Below are 25,716 nucleotides of genomic sequence, written 5' to 3'. Positions count from 1 at the left end.
AACCATCTCTGCAGGTTCCGTGCAAGACTGTCATCAATTTGAGTGGCATGGTGTTGAGTGATGATGCAGTCTCGGTTTTGCAGAAAGGTCTCAACTTCGCTCCCACCCCCAAGTTCACTCCAGTCGGAGAAATTGTTAGTGCTGTTGAACAGGTTGCAGCTCGACTTCCACCAGAATCAGCCGAGGAAATACGTCGTGAAACTTGTCGTGCATTGACGAAATCCAAGCCGATGAAGTCAAATATCAGCAGTAAAGAGAGGGCGGCCATTCGTGATCTGAGGGAGCGCTCTGAAATTGTTGTCTTACCGGCTGACAAAGGCAATGCTACAGTTGTTGTCTCCCATAAGGACTACACTGATAAGATGCAGAGCCTGCCAAATGACGACTCCTACCGGAAGATCAGCGTTGACCCTACAAAGAAGGTGGAGAACAAGACAAGGGCGCTTCTCAAGGACGCAGATTTACCGGAGGGTGACGCTAAGAAATTGTTACCCCAAGGTCCGGTACCGCCTACACTATATGGACTTCCGAAGGTTCACAAAGAGGGGATACCATTACGCCCCATTGTCAGCAACATCAGGGCACCTACATATTTGTTGGCCAAATACCTGACGGGAATATTAAGTCCTTATGTGGGTAAATGCCCTCATCACATCCGTAATTCCGTGGATTTTGTTAAACGCCTTGACAGCTTCAGGTTGGATGAGTCAGATATCATGGTAAGTTTTGACGTCGTTTCCTTGTTTACGAGGGTACCCCTGCGAGAGTCACTAGAATTGATTAGTCAGAAGTTTGACGGGAAGACCACTGAACTTTTTAGGCATGTCTTGACTTCCACGTATTTTCTTTTTAATGGAGAATACTACGAACAAACGGAGGGAGTCGCCATTGGTAGCCCACTCTCACCGGTGGTAGCGAATTTGTACATGGAGAACTTCGAGGAGGAAGCCCTGTCGTCATCCGTATGGAAACCTACTTGCTTTTTCTGTTACGTGGACGACACGTTCGTCATCTGGCCACATGGTATGGATAAACTCCTTGACTTCCTTACACATCTAAACTCCATACACCCCAACATCAAATTCACTATGGAGACTGAAACGGAGGGTAAATTACCTTTCCTTGACGTCTTGGTCAAGAGAAGGGCTGACGGCACCCTAGGTCATGGGGTGTATCGGAAGACTACGCACACTGATCTGTATTTGCACGCAGACAGCTGCCACCACCCTTCACAGAGGAATGGGGTACTTAAAACTCTAGTACATAGGGTGCGCACTATCTCTGACGCAGAGAGTCTACCCCAGGAATTGGAACATCTGAGAACTGTATTTCGAAAAAATGGGTACTCAGAGTGGCAGATTCAACGTGCTCTCCGCCCAACCACTGCATTACAACCTCTTGAGATGGATGAAGTCACGAGGGAGGAGGTAGGCACTGCATTTATTCCATACACAGGCGCACTCTCGGGGAAAATCGCTCGCATTCTGAAGAAACACCGGGTCGGAACTGTGTTTTGTCCTCCAAATAAAACTCGTGCACTGGTGGGGAGCGCCAAAGATGACCTCGGTTTGAGGAAGGCCGGCGTGTACCAGATTCCGTGTCAATGTGGCAAGTCGTATATTGGTCAGACGATGCGTACCATCGAGGATCGATGCCGTGAACACCAGAGGCACACTCGTCTGATGTATCCGAGCAAGTCGGCGGTCGCTGAACATTGTTTGTCGGAAAATGACGCCATGGAATATGACCGCACGAGGATTCTGGTACAGACGTCGAGATACTGGGACAGCGTTGTTAGAGAGGCCATCGAAATTCGCACCAATGACGACCTCATAAACCGTGACTGTGGCTATAATCTTAGCAAGGCTTGTGAACCAGCGATCGAGTTAATCAAGAGTAAATCGAGCAAACGTGTAGTTGTGACGACCACGGCGGACAGAGCCATCACTCCGACGTCATCTCAGACGCCGTCGCAATCTGTTCCACCGCGCGACCGTGGCGCGGGGCGCGGTCGGCGGAGGGAGCGCGCCGCGGGCGGAGGGTATTTAAATCGGCCGCCGCCGCGACCGAACCCAGTTCCCTCTGAGCAGCTATAGCGTACGGATCTCCGTGCCGGCACGTTCACCGGAGCTCAGTCCGTCAGTTCACCTGATGATGGCGACATGTATGATCGCCGAAATATTGTGCCCGTTGGACACTATAGACCGGCAGCACACCCGTGGATATTATGACGATTTTCAATTACGTTTTTGTGACATGTTAGTGGAATTAGCACAAACAATATTTTTCTGGTATTTTCATTCAGAGTTCAGCTGAAAGTATTGCTTGTACATAATTCCCAAGTGGTTTTACACGGTCTAGTCACATTAATGTGACAACTGCCTATGTTCAATGTCAATGAGCAATAAACGCTCACAGACAGATAGCAGCATTAGCACTGGAGAGCATATAAACTGTGTCGGGGAATGCAATAAACAGTGCAGTCGTTGTTGTAATGCTGAAACTGAGCAATTTATCTCACACCCTAAAGGGCATGATCATTGGCCTTTGGGCCCAGGGTGGAAGCATTTCTGAAATGACTATGTCTGCAACTGTTTGTGTACCACTGTAGTTAAAGTATTCTGTGCATGGCGAGTTGGTGCTAACCAAAACTGTTACTGAGGCAACTGTGGTGCACCATGGACCACAGATGACAGGGGTGAATTAAAGCTGCAGATATGTGTACAGGTGAATAGACATGCAATTGTTGAGCAACTGACCAACCAGATGAACCAAGGGGCTACCACCAGTGTCTCCTCAATGGTCTTTCAGCAAATGTTGCTGAGTATGAGCTCCTGCAGCAGGTGCCTAGTACATGCACCCATGCTGATTACTGTTCATCAACAATGAAAGCTGGAATGTGCATGCTAATATTGCAACTGTATATCCACTGAGAGGTCCATTGGACATATGGCCGTTGGTGTTATAGCATGAAATGTCCAGAAGTAGACACACTGCAATAATTGTTAGGAGGGTCCAGGATGGAGGAGGGAGCATTATGATCTGAGGAATGTTTTAGTGGCATTCCCGGGTGATGTCATACTCTGGAAGGCATAATGGATCAACACAAGTGCATCTATACTTGGGAACCATACCCAACCTTACATGCAGTTCGTTTTTCCTCAGCATGATGGTATCTATCAGCAGGACAATGCAACATTGCACACAGCTCACAGTGGACATGCATTGTTTGTTAACCATGATTCCTCAACTGAGAAACCTAGTACAACTGGCCATGGCACTAGAGTTGGTATTCCCTTTTGGTACCTTCCAGAACCTCACTGATTCTCTTCCTGCACATCTCACAGTGGTCCATGCTGCAAAGGGTGGTTATTCAAGCTTTTGACAGCTGGACACATTAATGTGAGCTTTTGACAGTTGGTCACATTTATGTGACTAGACAATGTATATTCAAATGTTATTTTTGCAGGGAATCAAAAGAGGAGAGTGGCTGTCAAGACACTTCAGAGACAAGCAGTGACATTATTTCTATAACTATCATGCTTGAACAGTGCAGGTGACAAAGGCCGAGGGTGAGGATCTCACACTGTTGGATTCTGATAAGGCTGGAACATCACTGTCTGTGTGGCAGATATGGCTATATTAACTGAATACAGCACTGTAATTTTGGATGCCAATGGTGCACATTTAGAACTTATTTGTGCTTTATTGTTGATTCTATCAAGAATACTACAAAAGAGCAAACTAATCTGTATGTCCACTGAAGCGTAAGGACAATACTAAACATGAATTGCTCTTCAACTGGTATACACTATGAAAGTGGAAGTAGCCCTTGCTAAAATCAGAATATATATTAATATGTACCAGATTTAACAATGTGAAACTTCATATATGATGGTTCCAATCCTGTTTCTACTACATGTAAATGATTTACATGTAAAAAATAGTGACAGAAAACTATACCATTTGCTGATGCCACCAGCATCTTAATTACAGGTAGTACCAAGGAAACCTTAGAGAAAAGATTAAAACTGTCACACTGAATATAGTAGAATACTTTATGCAAAGAGCTTTATTATTAATCTGGTAGAAACTCTTGCAATAGAAATATTCACCACCCAGTCCAGAAATGTACAAACAATTAGAAAAATGGAGAGTATACAATTTCACTGTGTAGGGCTACACTAGAACATGGAATGAGGTACACATGCAGACTACATAAACAGAAGGCTGAACAAAACATGTTAGACAATATAAATATAAGAAACTGTGTATGATAATCTCAGGACCATATATTTTATTTATGATCACTTGGTATTGAAATATGGTGTAGAATTTTGGGGAAACCTTCAGTAAAGTGAACAAATTTTTAGGTGTCAAGGGACTGTCTTAACACTGTGTTGGAATGATAAATGAAAGGTACACATTGATGAGCACAAGGCATAACACTGAAATGGTCATCTTTACTGATACTGAAATGGTCATCTTTACTGATAAGAGAGGCAGGCAGAATTCATGAGAGGAACACATCTACCAGCTCCTGGGTCTATGGCAATTGTCTGTGGAGGTCTTGATGGGAGCTGAAATTCAAAGCACAACCAGGTACATAAAAACTCTCCAAACTATTGATTAGCTATACTTTTTTGAAAGAAGTGAAGTGGTGTAAGAAGAAAACAATATCAGGCATAAATATGACTGGAAAAGAATGACACAAAGCTACCTGCTACCAGAGTAGTGAGTGCAAAAGATCCACACCACTGAAAACTGGACACACATTTACAACTAGGTAGCAATGATGTTAGCACAGAAGCATTGTATCTCACTTTAGGTTTGTAAACATGCAGAATGTACCTATTATGGAAGTATTCAATGCACAGAGAAATAATTAAGGGAAGCATACAATTGGTTCAAAGAAAGACCTCACTGTGAAACAGTTTCAAACATTCTCAATATAGGGTCAAGAGAGGGTATAATAACATATGAGTAAAACTTCAGTCTTCACCAGATCAGTTTTACTAGTCTTTATCACTAATTATAATTCAAATGACCAGTTTTTGGTTGTTTAGAAAGTCATCTTCAGGTCACATCAAAGACTGTAGTGATGTAGCATGTGCATACACCGTTTAAGATGTGTTACCAACTTTAATAAAGTATTTTGAATGACCTGAAGGCCATTGTCTAACATTAAAAACTGATAATCAGAATTATTATTTGTGATAAAGACTAAACACTTGTATTTGAATGATCAGATTACGTACTCAAAAGCTTAGCTACATCAAGCTCTATTCAATTATAAATGTGAAAGTAACTCATGTGTTCTAACCAACACAAAACATATATATAAATATAAATAAAAAAATTCAAAATACAGTTCAGAAAATAGACTGTCAGTTTGTTTGATCCCGTAACACTCATTTTACTACCAGCTGAACTATGTGGTAATTCAGCTAAAATGAAAAATTACCTTCAAGATTTTCCTTTGCTATTTTTGATGTTGGGTGCAAAGACAAAGTGTGAGCAGCTGTTATAACTTGTGGTCCATATATCCTCAAATTAATTTCTGTGTACTTGGCAGAAACTTGAAGAGTGTCGGTAACTGCTATATGTCTGAGAAGCTTGCACACCTAAAATGGAAGGTGAAAATTACAAACATTCTGAATGAAAAATTGTCCACAGTAAATGGTTCTAAATTTTTCATTTGAAGATGTGCATGCAACACGTAATTGCAGTTTTCAGTTCAATGTGAGCAAAATATTGGTCATTTCAAATATCGGTCTTATTAATGATACATATGGTAAATATGATTCACAACTATTGTTTGTTGCTTAAGTCGTCCTCTCAAGACAATCCATATAACTCCTAGAATAAGACACAAGCATAAGTTTCATGTACAATCAGAATCACGCCACATTTTGCCATGTTCTACATATACTATGCTTTACCAAAACTAAATCAAGAACCTTACTCAACATTCATTCTGAGCCATTCATTATAATGATGAAAATTTACAGTTTAATGATACTGAATGGAAAATGATTTACTTCTCTACTTCACTCAACTACAACTTCAATACCAATAGACAAACATAGACTCTTTTTGGAAATGATACTGTTTTAGAAGATATTAATACTTATTTTTCAAACAAGTCTAGAGATTTTTTTGGAGGTGGGAGGGAGGTACTGATAATCATCCTCAATTCAACTGGAAATTTAATTCATAGTTACAACAAATTTTTGGCAACTTTTAGCAGTGTGATAAGCAGTACGGTAAACTCCTGTTTATCTGAATCGTGTTTATCCAAAATCCGCTTTATCTGAAAAAAAAATTTCTGATTTTTGCGGTTCACATTGGTGCTGTAAGACTCATCGTACAGCTATGCTTTTGGCTAGCTAGATTGACACTTGACAAGTTTCAACTTGTCTGCACCTGGAGCCGTGCATTCCCCCCCCCCCCCCCCCCCCCCCCCCCGGTAGTCTACTGCTAATCAGTGCATTGGCATGTATAAAAAGTTCGAATGTCGCCAATTTACGTGTGTGTTGGTTGAAGTTTTAGGTTGGTTGGTGTGATTTTTAAAGGGACCAAACTATGTGGTCATGGGTCCCTTGTTCCATTGAATGAAGTCCACAGGATAAAATGGAAAACATATGGGACACACCACAGGAGTTTGAGAAGAAAACACAAAGCTGAACACACTAGGGACAACAGAAGACAAGAAAAGCACAGACATAAAAGAAACAGACAGAAGAGCTTAAGACAGTAGACCAGATGTCCTGAGCTGGCTGATCATGTGGAAGTTATAGCATGTTTTTTGTTCGTATTGTGTCGTTTCCTGCCATCGACATCTATTGGAACTCCTTGGAAGTGCAGTACGTACAGTATTGCTCTATGTAGCATGATGTAGCCCTGTTGAAACCGATGAGAGTACGGCGCCAAACACTTTCCGTCTGTTGTCAGTACATCAGATGAAGCTGAGCATTTGACAATTTAACAGTGAATGTACAACGCACTGTTGTGTTGCCGTGTGGGCTTGGGTAGGACAGGGGAGAGGGGATAGATGTATCCAATGTTTTCATTCCATTGCTGCCATAGCCTGGTTTCGTAAGTCAAAAGCTTTGTCTAGTGCATCTTGAGTGTTGTCAAGTCATGCATCTGTGTGTTTTCGATTTAATGTTTTGTGCTTGCACTATATGCTTTAAAATGTCCACAGATAAAAGTGGCCAAATGCCAAAAAAGAATCATTCAAGTGTCAGTAAAAAAATTCTGAATGTGACTACAGGTGCAAAACAAAGAAAGAGTGTGATCTCGCTGGAACAAAAGCTTCGCGCTTTGCAGAGATTTGATGCTGGTGAGCCACTTGCTCTATGCAGCATGATGTAGCCCTGTTGAAACCGATAATGAGAGTACGGCGCCAAACACTTTCTGTCTGTTGTCAGTACTTACATTGCTGCGGATTTGAATTTCGGTAGGAGTGTGATTACTGATTAGAAGACAAATCGATCAGAAACTCAAAAATTTTGATCCATCCAATTGTCAGGCAGCACAGTGAAATCTCCAAAAACAATGAGAAAAGGTGCACATCCTCAGTTAGAAGAGCCTTATTTTTGTGGCACGAACAAATAAGAGCTAAAGGTATGCCAGTTTAAGGTCCTCTACTTCATCAAAAAGCGATGACTTTATGTGAGCTTATTGAAGGAAAGGAGCAAGAATTCCTCGAAAGTAATGACTGGCTGCATTGGTTCAAGAAGCAGCATGGCATTTGGGAAATTGCCATCAGTGATGAATTCAGGGACGAAGCTGCTATCACTGATTTTAAGAAGAAACTGCACACACTCCTTGACAAAGGAGGTTATACTTGTGATCAACTTTATAACTGTGATGAAACTGTGTTGAATTACAAAATGTTGCCAACAAAAACTCTTGCCTCTATAGAAGAAAAAAAGGCATCCGGATAGAGAGAGAGAGAGAGAGAGAGAGAGAGAGAGAGAGAGAGAGAGACTGTCCTCACATGCAGTAAAGTCACTTGGAATCATAAATTGTGCCTTACTTATATTGGCAACTCCAAAAAACCAAGAGCATTTAGAAGGCAACCAGATAATAAATCTTTGACATTGTGGTACACGAATCAGTCTACGGCATGGATGAATGATGCTATCTTCAAAGAGTGGTTCCAGGCAGAGTTTGTTCCAGCTGTAGAAAAATACAGCAAGGAAAATGGACTTCCTTGAAAAGCACTACTTCTTGTGGACAATGATCCTTCTCACCCAGATGATCTACAAGATGGGGATACCAAAGTTGTATTTATCCCACCAAATGTCATGTCTCTATGTCAACCGATGGATCAAGGTGTTCTTGAGGCGATGAAAAAAAAATTACATATGCAAGCTGCTGGAATACTTAATCGGTGTGATTGATGCTGAAGATATTGTGCAAGATCTTAAAAAATTAATGTTTTAAGTGTCATTCATTGGATTGCAGACACTTGAAATCTAATTCCTCCAATTTCTTGTTAGGTCTTGGAAAAAACTCTTAGATCATAAGGGAACTCATCGGTCATGGGAAGAAGGAGGCAACACCGAAACTCAAGCTAATGTGCCAAAAGTAATTTTGGTGAATTTACTGAAGAAGGTATCAGGTTGTGAAGACGCGAACTTCAAAGACATTGAAGAGTGGCTGGAGAATGACTTTTTTGATTTGACTGAGAATAAATCGCCCTAATTGCAACCAATTAGGAAGCGTCGGAAGAATATGTTTCTGATGACGAAACACAGAAAAAGATTCCTCACACAGCCAGTTACGTAGCGATCCAAACTGTTCTGGAGTACATCAGCCAACGTAGGAAAGATATTGCCACAACAAAAGTATCTCAAACCCAAAAAACAAGAAACCATTACACACTTTTTTACCAAAAAAATAAATTCTAATCAAGCGTCCTAGAACTTCAACATCCATAAGGTAAAAGTTTTTTGTTTTTAACTTTAAAGTTCCTGTAGACAAACTTTTTGTTCCTTTGATTAATCTCTAGATTTGTTTCATAATTTTGTACAGCAGTTTATTTTTTATCCAAGAGAGTACATAATAAAATTAAAACTTCTGTTTTTTCCTGCTGCCAAATAAGGCAGATTTCTTTCTGTAAGAACATAAAATAAATGAGTTTTGCTATTCAGCACTTAAACCTTTTAGTTTTCAATCATACTTTGGCACCTTTTTAACACGTCAACACAATTTGTTTCAGTCAAAAACATGCAGGCTTATTCACAACCATATCAATAACATTCTATGCACTCTATGCATGTTTTATGATCATATTTCACAGTATTGACGCAATTAGGAGTGTTTCACACGTGAAAACAGAGGGACTTCAGTTTATCCAAAATTTTCATTATCCGAACCAGCCGCCGTCCCAATTATTTAGGATAATTGGGAGTTTATTATATTGTCTTTTCTTCCAATGTCACCCAAACTTTGAATTTACCTGTTTCACTAAAAGCTAAAAATAATTTATCTCTTTTTTTATAACAGTGCATTTAGCTTCGTAACAAAAGACTGATGCGACGACCTAATGGAATATAGGTCAATAATATCAAGGAGCAACATGGGTCCATATCGACGCTGACTTTTCATTTACAGTTTTCTAATTGGGCAGGTGGGTGCCTGCTTAGTGTTCTGTGTTTGCAAACAGTCTGTAAACATTTCAATTTCCAAGCACTCATCCATAACAGAGAGGTTTGCAGAATTATATTCACTGTAAGATCATTCATCATGCATTTTACCAAATGTGATGTAATGTATTCATTCAGTTGACTATTTCTAGATTTTAGCTTCTTTGTGAGCATCAAGCAGTTTGCTGCAGAATTCTAGAGCATATTCTGAGTTCTAATACAATAAATTTCCTAGAGACCGAATAGCTTATGTCCACTAAACAGCACAGTTTTAGAAAGTATCCCTCACGTGACATCCAGCTTGCTCTTTTTTCACATGATATACTGCAAACTACAGATGACAGGCAATGGATTTCTACATTTCCAAAAGGCATTCGATACATTACCCTACTGCAGACTGTTACCGCAGGTACAGGCATATGCAATAAGCTCTCGGATATGTGACTGGCTTGAAGACTTCCTAAGTAATAGAACCCAGTATGTTGTCCTCAAACATGAATGTTTATCGGAGACAGGGCTAACATCAGGGGTGCCCCAGGGAAGTGGGACCGGACCGATGCTATTTTCTGTACACACAAATTATCTGGCAGACTGGGTAGGCAGCAGTCTGTGGTTGTTTACTGATGATGTACTGGTTTACAATAAGGTGTAAAAGATCAATGACTGTAAGATGACACAAGATGACCTAGACAAAATTACTAGTTGATGTGATGAATGACAGCCCATTCCAAACATAGAAAAATGTAAGTTAATGCAGATGAGTAGGATAAACAAACCTGTAATGTTGCAGAGCAATATGAAATGGAACGAGCATGTGAGGATTGTGTTAGGGAAGGCAAATTATCAACTTTGATTTATTGGGAGAATTTTAGGAAATGATGGTTCATCTGTAAAGGAGACAACATATAGGATGCTAGTGTGACCTGTTCCTGAGTACTGCTCAAGTGTGTGGAATCTGAACCAGGTAGGATTTAAAGAAGACATCGAAGTAGTTCAGAGGCGAGCTGCTAGATTTGTTACCAGTAGGTTTGATCAGCATGCAAGTGTTACGGATATGCTTTGGGAACTCAAGTGGAAATGTTTGGAGGGAAAAAGACACTCATTTCGAAGAACACTATGAGAAGGCTGAGAGAACCAGCATGTGAAGCAGATACCTGTGTGTCCTTAATCCACTGCAGTCCTCCAACCATGGCAAGGGGCCTACAATTTTACATATAATCTGAACCATGTGTCATTCCAGCCAACTCTTCACATCATTGAGAAGTGAAGGCTAGATGAAAAGCAGACTAAAAATTTCCGTGGTCTCACTGCACTTTGATCCCATGACTTCTCTGTTGCCAGGCTTGTGCTTTACCACTAGATCACCAGGCCTGAACCTGAACTTGATATTAGCCTAGAATATTTTAACACCTTTCAAAATGCTCAGAACTGTAATTTAAAAAGTTTAATTTATCTGGCATCTAAGAAAACCAATATTGAGAAGAAAGATTATACATTATTTAATTTTACTTAAAATTACAAATATTAACAATAAAGCAAGAACACAGGACAATAATAAATTATAGCTTGTTCTGTACCTCAGTCAATAAAATCAAAGCAAACCAAAAAATAACAAATTATACACAGAATTGTATAAGACCTACCATACTGTCCATTTTTCTGGAAAACAATGTGCACAATTTTTCAGGTAAAATGTCTCTTAGGTAAACCAATAAAAATGAACTGAATGGTGAACATACATGCCCTGGAAGCTACTAGAAATTGGCAAAAAAGAATCCAGATTCAGAATTTTAAATGGCTGTAGTCCTTTTGCATAGTTTTTTCAAAACTGAAACTTCCTCTCCAAACTGTATTTTTGTGTTTTGTGTTGATTTTACGATATCATCAAAACCTTACTGACAGCATGCCAATTCAGCAAACATTTGGGACTGCTCACACTAGGTAGATGAGATAACTGGAATTTCTTCACCGCTACTGGCATTAACCCACATCTACTAAGAGGCATTTTGGTGGTATGTTATAAAGGGATTCTGTAGTGGTCTTTAATGAGCTTATTTCATTCATTCAGTAATGGGTCATTCAATTTCAAAGCACATCTTTACATGGAAGAATAGCACAGGATTCCGAGGAGAGATTAAGTACTATCTGAAAGATCCTACACTACAGTGGTTACATCCATATCTTTGTCATGCCCATTAGGAATTAATAAAAATTATATCCAGATAAGAATCACCTGATGCAACTGGCTCTTAACTCCAAATCTGGACTTCCCAGTTTATATACAATGGATTGATGAAGCTACTTTCAAATCCAATGGTGAGGCAAATATGTACAATGTGCACTACTGGCAAGAAGAAAATCCTCACTGGTTGTACCATGACAACCAACACAACTTGAGCACAAATACTGGACATTTTTATGAACTGCTCCAAAACGTAATGGGCAGTAAGAATGCAGTTGTTGATATGGTTGCAGTAAGTTGTATGCCTGGCATGTTTTTCTTTTTTGACTAGATGTATTTTATATCAAATAGGTCCTGATCAATATATTGGTAGAAGGCGGCCAGTGACTTGGCCATCACAGTTGCAAAATTTCATCAGCTTTGATTATATCTTTGGCACAACAAAGAAATGAATGGAAATATCAATTTTATGAAGCTTCTGGTCACTCCCAAATGCACTGTTATAATGGTTGTTATGTTTTTTCTATAAGTGATTGTATAACAATCCATTTTGGTAGGAACCCAAGAAATGGTGGTAAACCCCCATAGAAAGATGTGTTTGACTGTACTTAGAGGAAGGCATGAAGTGTTTTGAACACCAAAACAAGAATACACATTTCTTCTAATAATTTTTTTAAAGTATATTGTTAATATTTGCAGCCATTCTTCTCCAGTTGCTACTTCTATGCTATTTATCTAGTAGGTAAGAATAACTATTGCTTGTCCTTTGCAACAGATACACATGTAAAGTTTTTAACTGAACATGTGTCTCATAAATGTTTTAGGTATCTTGTTCTATATTGAAATAAAATCAATAACTACTTCTTTGTCAAAAACTTCTGTTTTTAAACAATGTGTGTGTGTGTGTGTGTGTGTGTGTGTGTGTGTGTGTGTGTGTGTGTGTGTGTGTGTGTGTGAGAGAGAGAGAGAGAGAGAGAGAGAGAGAGAGCACATGTGGGTATACACGCAATGAAACAACTGAAACAATTATTTCCTTTGTAAACCACTGAAGATCATTAAAACAGTTGGGAAAACATCTCCAGTTAAAAACAAAAATAAATTTCAGTTGCAAATAATGGGTAACTATTACTCTGATCTACAAGTTAATCAGCATTTTGTAAGAGTCAAAATTTCCTATCAAGTTTACTGAAAGTTGAAAGTACATAAAAAAGTTTGCTTCCTCACTTAAACATAAAAAGTAATTTTTTCTTCTTTCCTTACACCATTGGTCAGATTGTCATATCCACAAAGCTTTTTGAGCATATCAAAAAATCTGCAGACAAAAAATTAGTTTTCTCCATTTATGACGCCCTTATCAGAATGGCTAAAAAATTTATCTGAAAAATATTACAAGTACAATTTTCCAGAAAATGGCATGGTATGCTTGGTTTTAAGCACCCCCTACATGAAATAAAGCTGCAATTTGCTTGAATGTGAGCCTCATGTGTACTGAAGATTATATGTCCTGCCCTGTTTCAATTAAATGGGCTTAAAACTGACATTGTAAAATACACAAATTTTCAGTTAAGCTGAGTTGCACTTATGGGGTATGCCAAAAACAAAGTCCTCATTCAAGTCTACTACCTTAATTGACTTGTATGGATATACTACACTAGAGACAATGTTACTTTCTGGGGCACTTTCTATAAACTAAGATAGTGATACACCACATATGAAATTATAATTTTTTGGTCAACACACTCAGTTGTGTTTGCTATCATTTCTGAGAGGTAATGAAACAATCTGTTAATCATCCAAGTTAGTGTTCCAGTTATTGCCTCCACATCAGCTCACAATTATATAAATATTAACTACATTTTGCTTCTTACTCATTTTTTATTAGTTTCTCAGTTCAGTACTTTTATACATGCAACCATACTCTGCAAACCCCTGCGAAGAGCATGGCAGACAGTACTTCTCACTGTGCCATTTATTTGGACTTATTCCTGTTCCATTCACTTATGGAGCACAGAAAGAACGACTGCCTGAATGCAACTGCACGTGCTGTAATTGTCTTCATAATCGTTATGGGAGTGATACGTAGGGGGTCATAATATATACCTAGACTTGTCACCTGAAGTTGGTTCTAGAAACTTTCATGGGATAGTTTGCATATGTCTTCAAGCATCTGCTAGTTTAGTTCTTTCTGTATCTTCATGACACTCTCCCATGGGTTGAATGAACCTGTGATCATTCGTATTTCCCTTCTTTGTATCTGTTCAAACAGCCACTGTCAGTCCTATTTGTTTATGAGTGCCACATACTTCAACAGTATTCTAGTATGGGTCTCATAAGTGTTTTGTATACATTCTGCATTTCTGCAGTATTCTACAATTGAACCACGGTCTACCACCTGCTTTACCTATGAGTAAACCTACTTCATTGTTCCACTTCATATCCCTAACAATTGTTATGCCCATGTATTTGTATGAACTGACTGACTCCAACTGAGACTCATCCACGTTGTTGCCATAGGATACCATGTTTTTTTCATTTTGTGAGGTGCACAGTTTTACATTTCTGAACATTTAAAGCAAGATGTCAATATTTGCACCATTTGACTGAATGTTTGTGCAGCTTTTTTCAGACAATGCTTCACTGTAGATAATTGCATGATGTACAAAAAGCTCGAGGTTACTATTAATTTTGTCTGTCAGGACGTTAATATACAACTCAAACAGCAAGGGTCCCAACGCACTTCCCTAGGCTGCAATTGAATTACTCCTACATTTGCTGTTGATGCATCCTCCCTACCAAGAAATTCTCAATGCAGACAAAATTTCACTTGATAGCCTATGTAAATGTACTTTCACTAATAAATGTTGCTGTGATTCTAATTCAGCTGATATTCAGAAGTCATACCAAATTTACCTAACTGCCTTCACCGATGACTTTCAGGATGTCATGTGAGAAAAGGGCAAATTGTTTCTAATGCCTGATGGTTTCAGAATCTGTCCTGGTTGGCACAGAGACCAGTCTGATGAGATATCTCATGATGTTTGAGCCCAGAATATGTTCCAAGATTCTACGACAGATGGATGTCGATGGTACTGGGGGACAGTTTCATGGATTATTTCTGCTACCTTTCTTCCAACTAATGGCCATACTGCTCTAGCTCATGTGTCTGGTATATTACAGTTAAAAAGGGGATGATTCACTCACAAGTTCAATAGGGAAGCTTACAGGATTTCCATCAAGTCCTGGGGCTTAAATTTTTTAGTGATTTCAGCTGTTCCACAACAACCCTGACATTTATGGAACCCTTTACCCCTTTCTCAATTACAGAATTGAACTGTGGGGCTGTGCAGCTGATGTACATTTAAAAAGAATACTACTACTACTACTACTACTACTACTACTACATAAGACATATACATGGGATGGGACATAGAGATTCATGTCGTGAAATGTTTGTGCAGCACAAATATCTGTCAACATATTCTCTATATATCTTCAAAATAGTTGTATTTTTTATAAGTCAACCAACAGAAACTATCAAGGGCAGTGATGTACATGATCACAACACTAGAACAAAGTGTGACTATTTCCGTAACAGAACAACGGTAAAAATGACTGATAGAAGTCCATATATCAGTGGTTTGATTTGGTATAACAATCTACCAAACTCTCTAAGAATGTACACGGGAAATGTTTTTAAAACAAAATTAAAATCTTTTCTAATAGAAAAATGTTTATATTCCTTCAACAAATTTTAAGATAGTGATTGTAACATGAGGCATTAGCATATCAGTTGTAATGTGATAAATGTAAAAAATAGACATAAGAAGCAACAGCTAGAGAATATAGTGTATTTTATAAGTGTAAATATAACCATAGTATTAAGTATTATGATTGCAAAAGCCATCATTACGATGGCTCCGTGCAAAGAAAATGTAAATAAATAAACAGTATGTATATATTTCATCTCTGACATCTTACAAAAATGAAACCGGGGCTATTCCTGTAATTTACTTTCTAAAGAAAATTTGAAAACAGAGTTCAGCATTCCTGTTTTGCCTCGCTATCCTCAATTTCATTTTCTTTGTTATCTTCTCTATCCAGTTCATGGTCAAGTATTTTTCTAAACTCAAGCCACATGCTCCTCCTCAGAGCTAAATGTTTTGATGATCTTGAAATAAAACACTATTACTATTTTATCTAGTTCACTGAACACATAAATCTTTGTACTTGTTTTAGTTGGCCTTTGTACTTCAGTTATCATTCTTCTTACAACTGCCTCACAGTCATTGTACCAGTTCAATGTGCACAGCCCAGTTCAATGTGCACATCCTCAAAGAGGTTAGATGAAGTCTATTTGTTGCCATTAGATCCAATAAATTTTTGTTGTGAATATACTTTCAAACTTTGTGTCCTAAATAGTTTTCAGAGTATTGTTCCGCAGGTTGTCTTAGAAAGCCCACCTTTGGTAAATGTCAGAAGGCTCTGACTGGCAGTAATTTTTTTTATTGCAGCCAATGTTACCTAGCTAACAAATACTGTGTGAAAAGTATTCTCTCTGGTTGTTGCCAGCAGCGGATGTAACTTTCAGGAAGCTCATGACACTTGGCTGATTTGGAAAAAATTATTAATTTGCTACCAGTTTCTGTCAATGACCATCATATGGCACCTGAAGCCATGTTAGAAAACAGATATGAAAACAAAATCTCAATGAACAAAACGTCATAAAGACATAAAACACAAAGTGTAACATTTCCAGAGAAGTTTTAGCATTTTTCCCTGTCAAATTTTGAGATCTCAAGGGTAAGTAAATACACTCCTGGAAATGGAAAAAAGAACACATTGACACCGGTGTGTCAGACCCACCATACTTGCTCCGGACACTGCGAGAGGGCTGTACAAGCAATGAACACACGCACGGCACAGCGGACACACCAGGAACCGCGGTGTTGGCCGTCGAATGGCGCTAGCTGCGCAGCATTTGTGCACCGCCGCCGTCAGTGTCAGCCAGTTTGCCGTGGCATACGGAGCTCCATCGCAGTCTTTAACACTGGTAGCATGCCGTGACAGCGTGGACATGAACCGTATGTGCAATTGACGGACTTTGAGCGAGGGCGTATAGTGCGCATGCGGGAGGCCGGGTGGACGTACCGCCGAATTGCTCAACACGTGGGGCGTGAGGTCTCCACAGTACATCGATGTTGTCGCCAGTGGTCGGCGGAAGGTGCACGTGCCCGTCAACCTGGGACCGGACCGCAGCGACGCACGGATGCACGCCAAGACCGTGGGATCCTACGCAGTGCCGTAGGGGACCGCACCGCCACTTCCCAACAAATTAGGGACACTGTTGCTCCTGGGGTATCGGCGAGGACCATTCACAACCGTCTCCATGAAGCTGGGCTACGGTCCCACACACCGTTAGGCCGTCTTCCGCTCACGCCCCAACATCGTGCAGCCCGCCTCCAGTGGTGTCTCGACAGGCGTGAATGGAGGGACGAATGGAGACGTGTCGTCTTCAGCGATGAGAGCCGCTTCTGCCTTGGTGCCAATGATGGTCGTATGCGTGGTTGGCGCCGTGCAGGTGAGCGCCATAATCAGGACTGCATACGACCGAGGCACACAGGGCCAACACCCGGCATCATGGTGTGGGGAGCGATCTCCTACACTGGCCGTACACCACTGGTGATCGTCGAGGGGACACTGAATAGTGCACGGTACATCCAAACCGTCATCGAACCCATCGTTCTACCATTCCTAGGCCGGCAAGGGAACTTGCTGTTCCAACAGGACAATGCACGTCCGCATGTATCCCGTGCCACCCAACGTGCTCTAGAAGGTGTAAGTCAACTACCCTGGCCAGCAAGATCTCCGGATCTGTCCCCCATTGAGCATGTTTGGGACTGGATGAAGCGTCGTCTCACGCGGTCTGCACGTCCAGCACGAACGCTGGTCCAACTGAGGCGCCAGGTGGAAATGGCATGGCAAGTCGTTCCACAGGACTACATCCAGCATCTCTACGATTGTCTCCATGGGAGAATAGCAGCCTGCATTGCTGCGAAAGGTGGATATACACTGTACTAGTGCCGACATTGTGCATGCTCTGTTGCCTGTGTCTATGAGCTTGTGGTTCTGTCAGTGTGATCATGTGATGTATCTGACCCCAGGAATGTGTCAATAAAGTTTCCCCTTCCTGGGACAATGAATTCACGGTGTTCTTATTTCAATTTCCAGGAGTGTACATACAATGACAAAAAATGTAAGGACTTCTGTATTTCTCCCCTGTGTAAGCAAAACTCTTACGTACTAACATCAACATCTTTCATAATGAACTTTTTAGATGTAGAAAGGAAGCCAAATAATATATGTGTTTCATTAAGACCACTGTTGTTATTTTATTTCAATAAAAGAAAACACATTTTGGGACAAAAATATGCACTTTCTTCGAGTCACAATACAGATTTAAAATAACTTCAGTGATTCCAGAAATAACCTCAGAAAAATGTAGGCATCTGGAAATAAGTGAATAAGGCAGGGAAGTGTTGTGAAAACCAGCACTATAGGTGACCGCCAATAGAATGTTGGCTCTACCATGTTCATTATTGTTGGTTATTACCCACTGTTTTATGTCTATTATTTTACAGGTATGATGTGATTTTTCTTCTGAGAAATACATGAGTACACAGTGTACATACTACCAGGGACTGCCACAAATTTCTTCTTCTTATCACCCATACTTTCTGATGTATAAACTACTTTTGGGGTGCCAAAGTGTACAAGAATAAATAAAATGTCTGTAAAGCATCACACTGTACAATGTACTTGCTAGCCTCTGGCCTGCCAAGGAGCACTGCAGTCTTAGGTCTATGGATAAACCACAAAAGTCCGCCGCATTCTGCCACATAAAATAGATCCGGCCTGCGGTTAGATCAGTGAGACTAGATCCAACGGGCAAGCCCTGCACATTAGTGGGAAATGATGGGCTTCAGATCGGTCAGCTCAATCCATTAGAGATACCCACAGAAATTGCCGTCGATATTGGCCTGGTGTGGAAGTCCACTCGTGTGGCCAGCAATTCATGTGTCACAGACACCATGTTGATGAAATGAGATCGAAATGATCAATCCATGCAACAGACAACTTGCGCAAATACTCTGAGAATCAGTACTATTGAGGACAGGTTGCAGCTCACTGTAAAGATGATTGCAGAGCCATAGGCAGGCATGTAGAAAAGACAACCACATTCTCACAACTAAATTTTCAGCTATAGCCTTTGTCAGAAAACACCCATTCACACAATCACTCAGACAAAACCCATGCACACATGACTGCCACCTCCAACTGCTGCACCAACAGTCTCTTGAGAATCAGATCCAAACAAACCACTACTCACGCATCACTGCCTCTCATCGGCAGCTGCTAGGCTAGTGGCAAGAATTGGTGGCACTGACTGCAAGCTGAGGGGAATGGTAGAAAGGGGAGAAGCAGTAAGAATGAGGGAGTAGGGAAGTGGCGCCCAGCCAGTGATGATGCATGACATCTTAGTAAACAAACCATTTCATCTACTCAGACATAAATGAGATTTTTCATGTTTTTTTCAAATTTCTTTGATTTCCCTGACACGTTTAAAATTCCCTGATTTCCAGAACTTGTGGCAACCCTGGCATTATGAGACAATAACATAAAAAAATGTAACCTGTGACAAAAATCTTTCAAGCATTAATTAAAACAGATGTGGCAAATTCTGGGTACAATGCATAAGTCAGTGTATCACATGTCCCACAGGGACACAGGAACAAATGATTTAGATTAAGGTTTCCAGTATATTAATGGGAAGTTATGTCATCTCATGGATATAAGAAAAACTAACCACAGTTAAACGGTCCAAGGTACACAGTGTTAAACTCAGTAGCTTCATTATGGGTACCTTAGTATGCAGAGGACCTGTCAATAAAAGCATTAATTCATCTCCATAGGAGTGGCTAAAATGATGTAGACATGACACCTAACTCATAATCAAACAGATACAAACAATGGAAAACCAGGATGGAATAATGACAATATTATGAAAATGATAGATTGCTTCTCACTATATAGTGCAGATACTGAACTGCTGACAGACACAACAAGAGACTGCCAAACAAGTGAGCTTCAAAAAGGCCTTAAGTGGAAAAAAAACACCCACCCATCCACACCCCCCCCCCACACACACATATGCATGGTGTGGGGGGGGGGGGGGCAGCACGCATGCAGATGTGCATGTGCATGTGTTACGCTTGTTGCTTGTGCGGATGTATGTTCTCTACTTTAGAAGAAGACTTTTGGTTGCAAGCTCACTTGTTTGGAAGTCTTTTTGTTGTGCCTTTCTGTGACTCAACATCTCCACTATATGGTAAGTAGCAATCTACCCTTTTCATAACATTATAGTCAAACAGGAATTACGTGGTTCTCATTCATAAGTTATATTACCCTTTCTGCCATCCCCCTCCCCCATCCTGAGAACATTTGAGATTTTGTATAGTACTTTCTATAGGACTGCTTTGCGATTATTCAAACTTGTCTGTTATCCTTTATATATACTACCCTCTTTGTATTTCCAGATAACATTGTTGTTACATTTTATTTTGATACAATTATATGTGGTTCATATTGTTAATTTATGGGAGTCGAAGTATTTTTGTCTGTGCTGGGATATCGTTTCCCATCTTCATTGCACAACACAGTCTATTAGACATTTAAAAGTGTTAATGAGTTGCAATGGTCTAAAAAGATGTTTTTGGTAACATGCTTCACCCTATTCAATACAATGTTTAACTGCCAAAACCAGATGATCCTGAGTCTCTCTCTCTTTCTCTCTCTCTCTCTCTCTCTCTTCTTGGTTACCCAAGCCTGCCAGCCCAAAGTTTGGTACAGATTTATTGATGACATCTTAATGATCTGGACCCACAGTGAAGAAGAACTCCAGAATTTCTTCTCCAACCTCAACTCCCTTGGTTCCATCAGATTCACCTGGTCCTACTCCAAATCCCATGCCACTTTCCTTGACGTTGACCTCCACCTGTCCAATGGCCAGCTTCACACTTCCTCATCCCCTCAAACCCAGAACCTCCCACAGAAGAACCCCACAAGTGCCCCACTTGTGACAGGATACTTTCCAGGACTGGATCAGACTCTGAATGTGGCTCTCCAGCAGGGATACGACTTCCTCAAATCCTTCCCTGAAATGAGATCCATCCATCATGAAATCCTCCCCACTCCACCAAGAGTGTCTTTCCGCCATTCACCTAACCTTCGTAACCTTTTAGTTCATCCCTATGAAATCTCCGAACCACCTTCCCTACCCTCTGGCTCCTACCCTTGTAACCGCCCCCGGTGTAAAACCTGTCCCATGCACCCTCCCACCACCACCTACTCCAGTCCTGTAACCCGGAAGATGTACACGATCAAAGGCAGAGCCACGTGTGAAAGCACCCACGTGATTTACCAACTGACCTGCCTACACTGTGAAGCTTTCTATGTGGGAATGACCAGCAACAAACTGTCCATTCGCATGAATGGACACAGGCAGACAGTGTTTGTTGGTAATGAGGATCACCCTGTGGCTAAACATGCCTTGGTGCACGGCCAGCACATCTTGGCACAGTGTTACACCGTCTGGGTTATCTGGATACTTCCCACTAACACCAACCTGTCAGAACTCCAGAGATGGGAACTTGCCCTTCAGTATATCCTCTCTTCTCGTTACCCGCCAGGCCTCAACCTCCGCTAATTTCAAGTTGCCGCCGCTCATACTTCACCTGTCATTCAACAACATCTTTGCCTATGTACTTCCACCTTGACTGACATCTCTCCCAAACTCTTTGCCTTTACAAATGTCTGCTTGTGTCTGTGTATGTGCAGATGGATATGTGTGTGTATGCGAGTGTATACCTGTCCTTTATCCCCCCTAAGGACCGTTGGTTGCGAAAGCTTGAAATTTTGTGTGTGTGTTTGTGTGTTTTTTTATTGTGTCTATCTACCAGCACTTTCCCGTTTGGTAAGACATGGAATCTTTGTTTTATATATATATAAAACACATTTGCTGCCTGTCTGACATTTCATATTGATCTCACACATTTGGATATTGTGTACTGATTAATCTTGTTTGTCTATAAATAATATTAGGAAAACATCAAAGAGACTGTTACGCATTATAGCTTTCAGCCAACGCATCCTGCAGCAAAGAAAAAAGATAAAGATGAACACAAACAAGTACATCTCTCACACACATGACTGCTACCACTTGCAGCTTCAACCAGAATTTGGAGAGTGGGTGGGTAAGGGGGAGGGATAGCAGAGTACGGTTGGGGAGGCGAGAAAGGCACTGTCTGGTGGGGTCAGAAACTGCCAGGTGCAGCATCAAGATATGGGGTGTGTAGAAAAAACGAGGAGTGGAGAAGGAGAGAAGCAGAATAGGAGAGGAACAGGGAAGAGGAAAGATTGGGAGGGTAAACTGGGAGTGGGCGGCACACGGAGGATGCAGGAATGTGAGAAGGGAGGAGATGATGGGACAAGAGGATGAAAACTGTTGGGTGTAGGGTGTGGAGATAATAGGTTACCATACATTGTGGCCAGGATAATTTTGAGAATAGAAAACATGTTGCAAGGATAACTTCCATCTGCACATTTCAGAATAGCTGGTGGTGGAGGATAAGATCCAGATGGCCCGGGCTGTGAAGCAGCCATTGAAATTGAGCATGTTATGTTCAGCTGCATGTTGTGCCACTGGGTGGACTACTTTGCTCTTGGATCACAGTTTGGTGATGGTTGTTTACTCTCATGGACAAATGGTTGATACTCATAAAAAAATTAAAATTTGTGCAATGGTTGCAACAGAGCTGATGTACAACATAGCTGCTTTCACAAGTGGCTCGGCCTTTGAAGAGGGTAAGATAAGCCTGTGACAGGACTGGGATAGGAAATGCTGGGTGGGTGGATTGGGCAGGTCTTGCACCTGTGTCTTGGTTACGGATATGATTCCTGTGGCAAGGATTTGGGACTGGGAGAGGCATAGGGATGGGCTAGGATGTTGTAGAAGTTGGGTGTGTAAGCAAACTATACTTTAGGAGTGGTGGAAAGGTTCTTAGGTGGGATGTCTCTCATTTCAGAGCATAACAATATATAATCAAAGCCATGATGTAGGATGTGGTTCAGTTGTTCCAGTCCGGGGTGGTATTGAGTGATGAAGTGGGCACTCTTTTATAGCTGGCTCTCAAGGGTGATTAACATTAAGGTTATGTTGTAATTTTTCTTTTTTCTAATGTTAATTCAGGTGCCAGATGATGGTCATTGACTGAAACTGGTAGCAAATTACTAAACTGTTTAAAATCAGTAAAGTGTCATTAGTTTCCTGAAATACTGTGCGACATAGCCACTGTCTGTTGTGTTACTAATACGTGCTGCACTCTATTTCATACAGTTCCCTTTCTTTGAAGTGTGGATTATTGTTGCAGTTAAGATACACATTATGTCAAAACATGTGATGGTTACAGTTTTGATTATGAAAATAATTTATGTCACCTTAATGTTACATGCAGCTGCTGCTTTTGTGGAACCATGAGGCACAGATTAAGAGGCTTGACTGCAAGAAACAGGTGTGGTTTCTCTCCCCCCCCCCCCCCCCCCCCCCGCCCCCCCTCCCTTTCTCCTCTCTCCCCACATGCCTCCTTATCCTATCTCAATCCAAGGGAGGGAAGGGGGTGGGAAAGTTCACTTCCTCCACTCCCTACACCCCCATATGGCAATCGGCCAACTTACAGTCAATGTACTGTAAAAACTGTAATTATTCCAGTTTTTTGTGAGGTGATCAAAGTCTTTCTCAACCTCCAATGTTGAGAGTATGACTGGGGAATGTATCTGTCACTGAGCTGACTTCTCTATGATTATTTTGTTAGCATCTGGGTGTGAGTCTGGTGGTTGATAGAAGGGCCAATTACAAATGTGTTTGGTGGATATGAGTTTCCTGTCTATTGCAATGAATACACCAACTCCTTTTCCCATCAGGTATCCTTTTGATACACACTTAAATTCACTCCAAACATATCAACTCTGTATATTATGGCTTCTGAACAGCTTTCTGTACCTGGTATTATGTTACCCCCAATATTTTTAAAAGTGCCTTAAACTTTGGGCTACTGCATCAGTTAATCACTAGAATTTTAAGACTCATCTATGAGGGGCATTTCTTTGGCTCTTGAACTGTTTGGACCTTGTATAGCTATCACTACAAGACAAAGAATCACCTAAACTAGAACATCCTTTTGTGTACCCCACATATAGTCCACTACCGGGATGACAGCATTTATGTGTAGAGCAACCTGACCCATCTTGGGAGATCCTACAGTTCTCAAGTCTATGACTCAAGTCTAGGAAATTACAGGCTAGGTTGTCACAGAATCTTTGAAGTCTCTGGTTCAAGTAATTCATTGGCCTTAGAAACAGGGAGTTTCTACAAGTTCGGGGACAATGCTGTAGACTGTGAGATTATTGGAAGTGAGGCCAGTTTTCTCAGCCTTCTCTACCACTTGCTGAAATGGTGCAAGTATGATCTTCGAGCCCAGATTACTGGCTTCATTCATTTCAGTGTTCAATATGCAGTTGGCTGCATTGTGTTTCCTTAATGGCTGCTGGAACAACCTCTTCAACATGTTGAATGAGGCGTCAAACCATACACACCGATTGCGCAAGGTGCTCCTTCTTACACCACTGCTGCACATTCCCTTAGGAATATCATTATTTTCTACGTGTCTGAAATGGAGAACTCGAGTTATATTAGAGTAAGGAGTTAGATAGATAGATAGATGGATGGATGGATGGATGGATGGATGGATGGAGAGAGAGAGAGAGAGAGAGAGAGAGATCACCCTAAACTCTTGTAAGAGGACATCCTCCGCTAGCATTACTTTTCCTCAGCAGTACTTGTTGATACCAGTACTGTTTTTTCAAATTTTGGACACATCAGTATTATCTCAGTTGCTTTTCTGAAAAATTTCATATAATTTTATACACAGTACAGTATTTCAGCTAAAATTTATGAAAAGGAATTACTTTATAAAACATTTTAATTTGATGTTATAATCGATAAGTACTAGTTCTGAATGTACAGTTTTTTTTTTTTTTTTTTTTTTTTTTTTTTTTTTTTTTTTTTTGGCTGAAAGTCTGCAAGTAAATCGGCTTATTTTTCTGTCATATACTTAAGAAAAGTAATTGATATCTGCTGTGTGTTGATGTGTAGTTTATTCATGATCTGGATAGCACATCAGTATGAATAAAAGGATTCTACTTCTCTTTCTTTTCAAACCATCTGGCATTCTTGGTCTATTAAGTTTTCTTTATACTGGTTTGAGAGATCAGACTGCACATATATATTTTTTTCAATCAATATATTTTTGAGCACTTGATAGCCTTTGTGTATCACAACTCATCAGTTCAGTTCAAGTATGACTTTGTAGACATTGTTCAAGGCTTTCTTATACATGTTATGTACTCACCTCAAGAATGTGGTCAAGGCATTCAGTGAAGCGATCAGAGCAATCTTGTAGGCGGTCAGCATCAGCTGCAAGTGCAGCATTGCGTATCGCTGCAACTGTGTCGTGTGCACCCCGTAGTGCAGCTGGCAGTTCTGCTGCTTGTTCCAGAGTTGTCTGTCGCAACTGGTGTCCCATGTCACGTGCAGCACGAATTGCGCCACATACTGCACTCTCCATTTCACTTGTAGGTGAACTGCCTTCACATTGTTCCTGCAAGAGAGAAAGTATGAGAACCTGGTGCACACAAGACATTTAAGACAGTCATCAGGACAGACACTGTGACCATCAGTTTGTGCCTTCCTTTTGTACTTAT

General features: G+C 40.7%; 1 protein-coding gene across 1 annotated transcript in view; it reads right to left on the bottom strand.

Moving 5' to 3' along the window:
• Window positions 1–25,716, bottom strand: part of LOC126484111 (alpha-catulin) — a 395,942-nt gene that overhangs the window by 84,601 nt on the left and 285,625 nt on the right. The window contains exons 5-6 of the mRNA XM_050107489.1: window positions 25,365–25,613; window positions 5,465–5,624 (exon numbers count right to left, since the gene is read on the bottom strand). Coding sequence (XP_049963446.1) covers window positions 5,465–5,624; window positions 25,365–25,613 — 409 coding nt within the window. The remainder of the gene's footprint in view (window positions 1–5,464; window positions 5,625–25,364; window positions 25,614–25,716) is intronic.

Source organism: Schistocerca serialis, chromosome 6, assembly GCF_023864345.2.
Source record: "Schistocerca serialis cubense isolate TAMUIC-IGC-003099 chromosome 6, iqSchSeri2.2, whole genome shotgun sequence".
Lineage (NCBI taxonomy): Eukaryota > Metazoa > Arthropoda > Insecta > Orthoptera > Acrididae > Schistocerca > Schistocerca serialis.
This window is presented reverse-complemented; position numbering and strand designations above follow the sequence as displayed.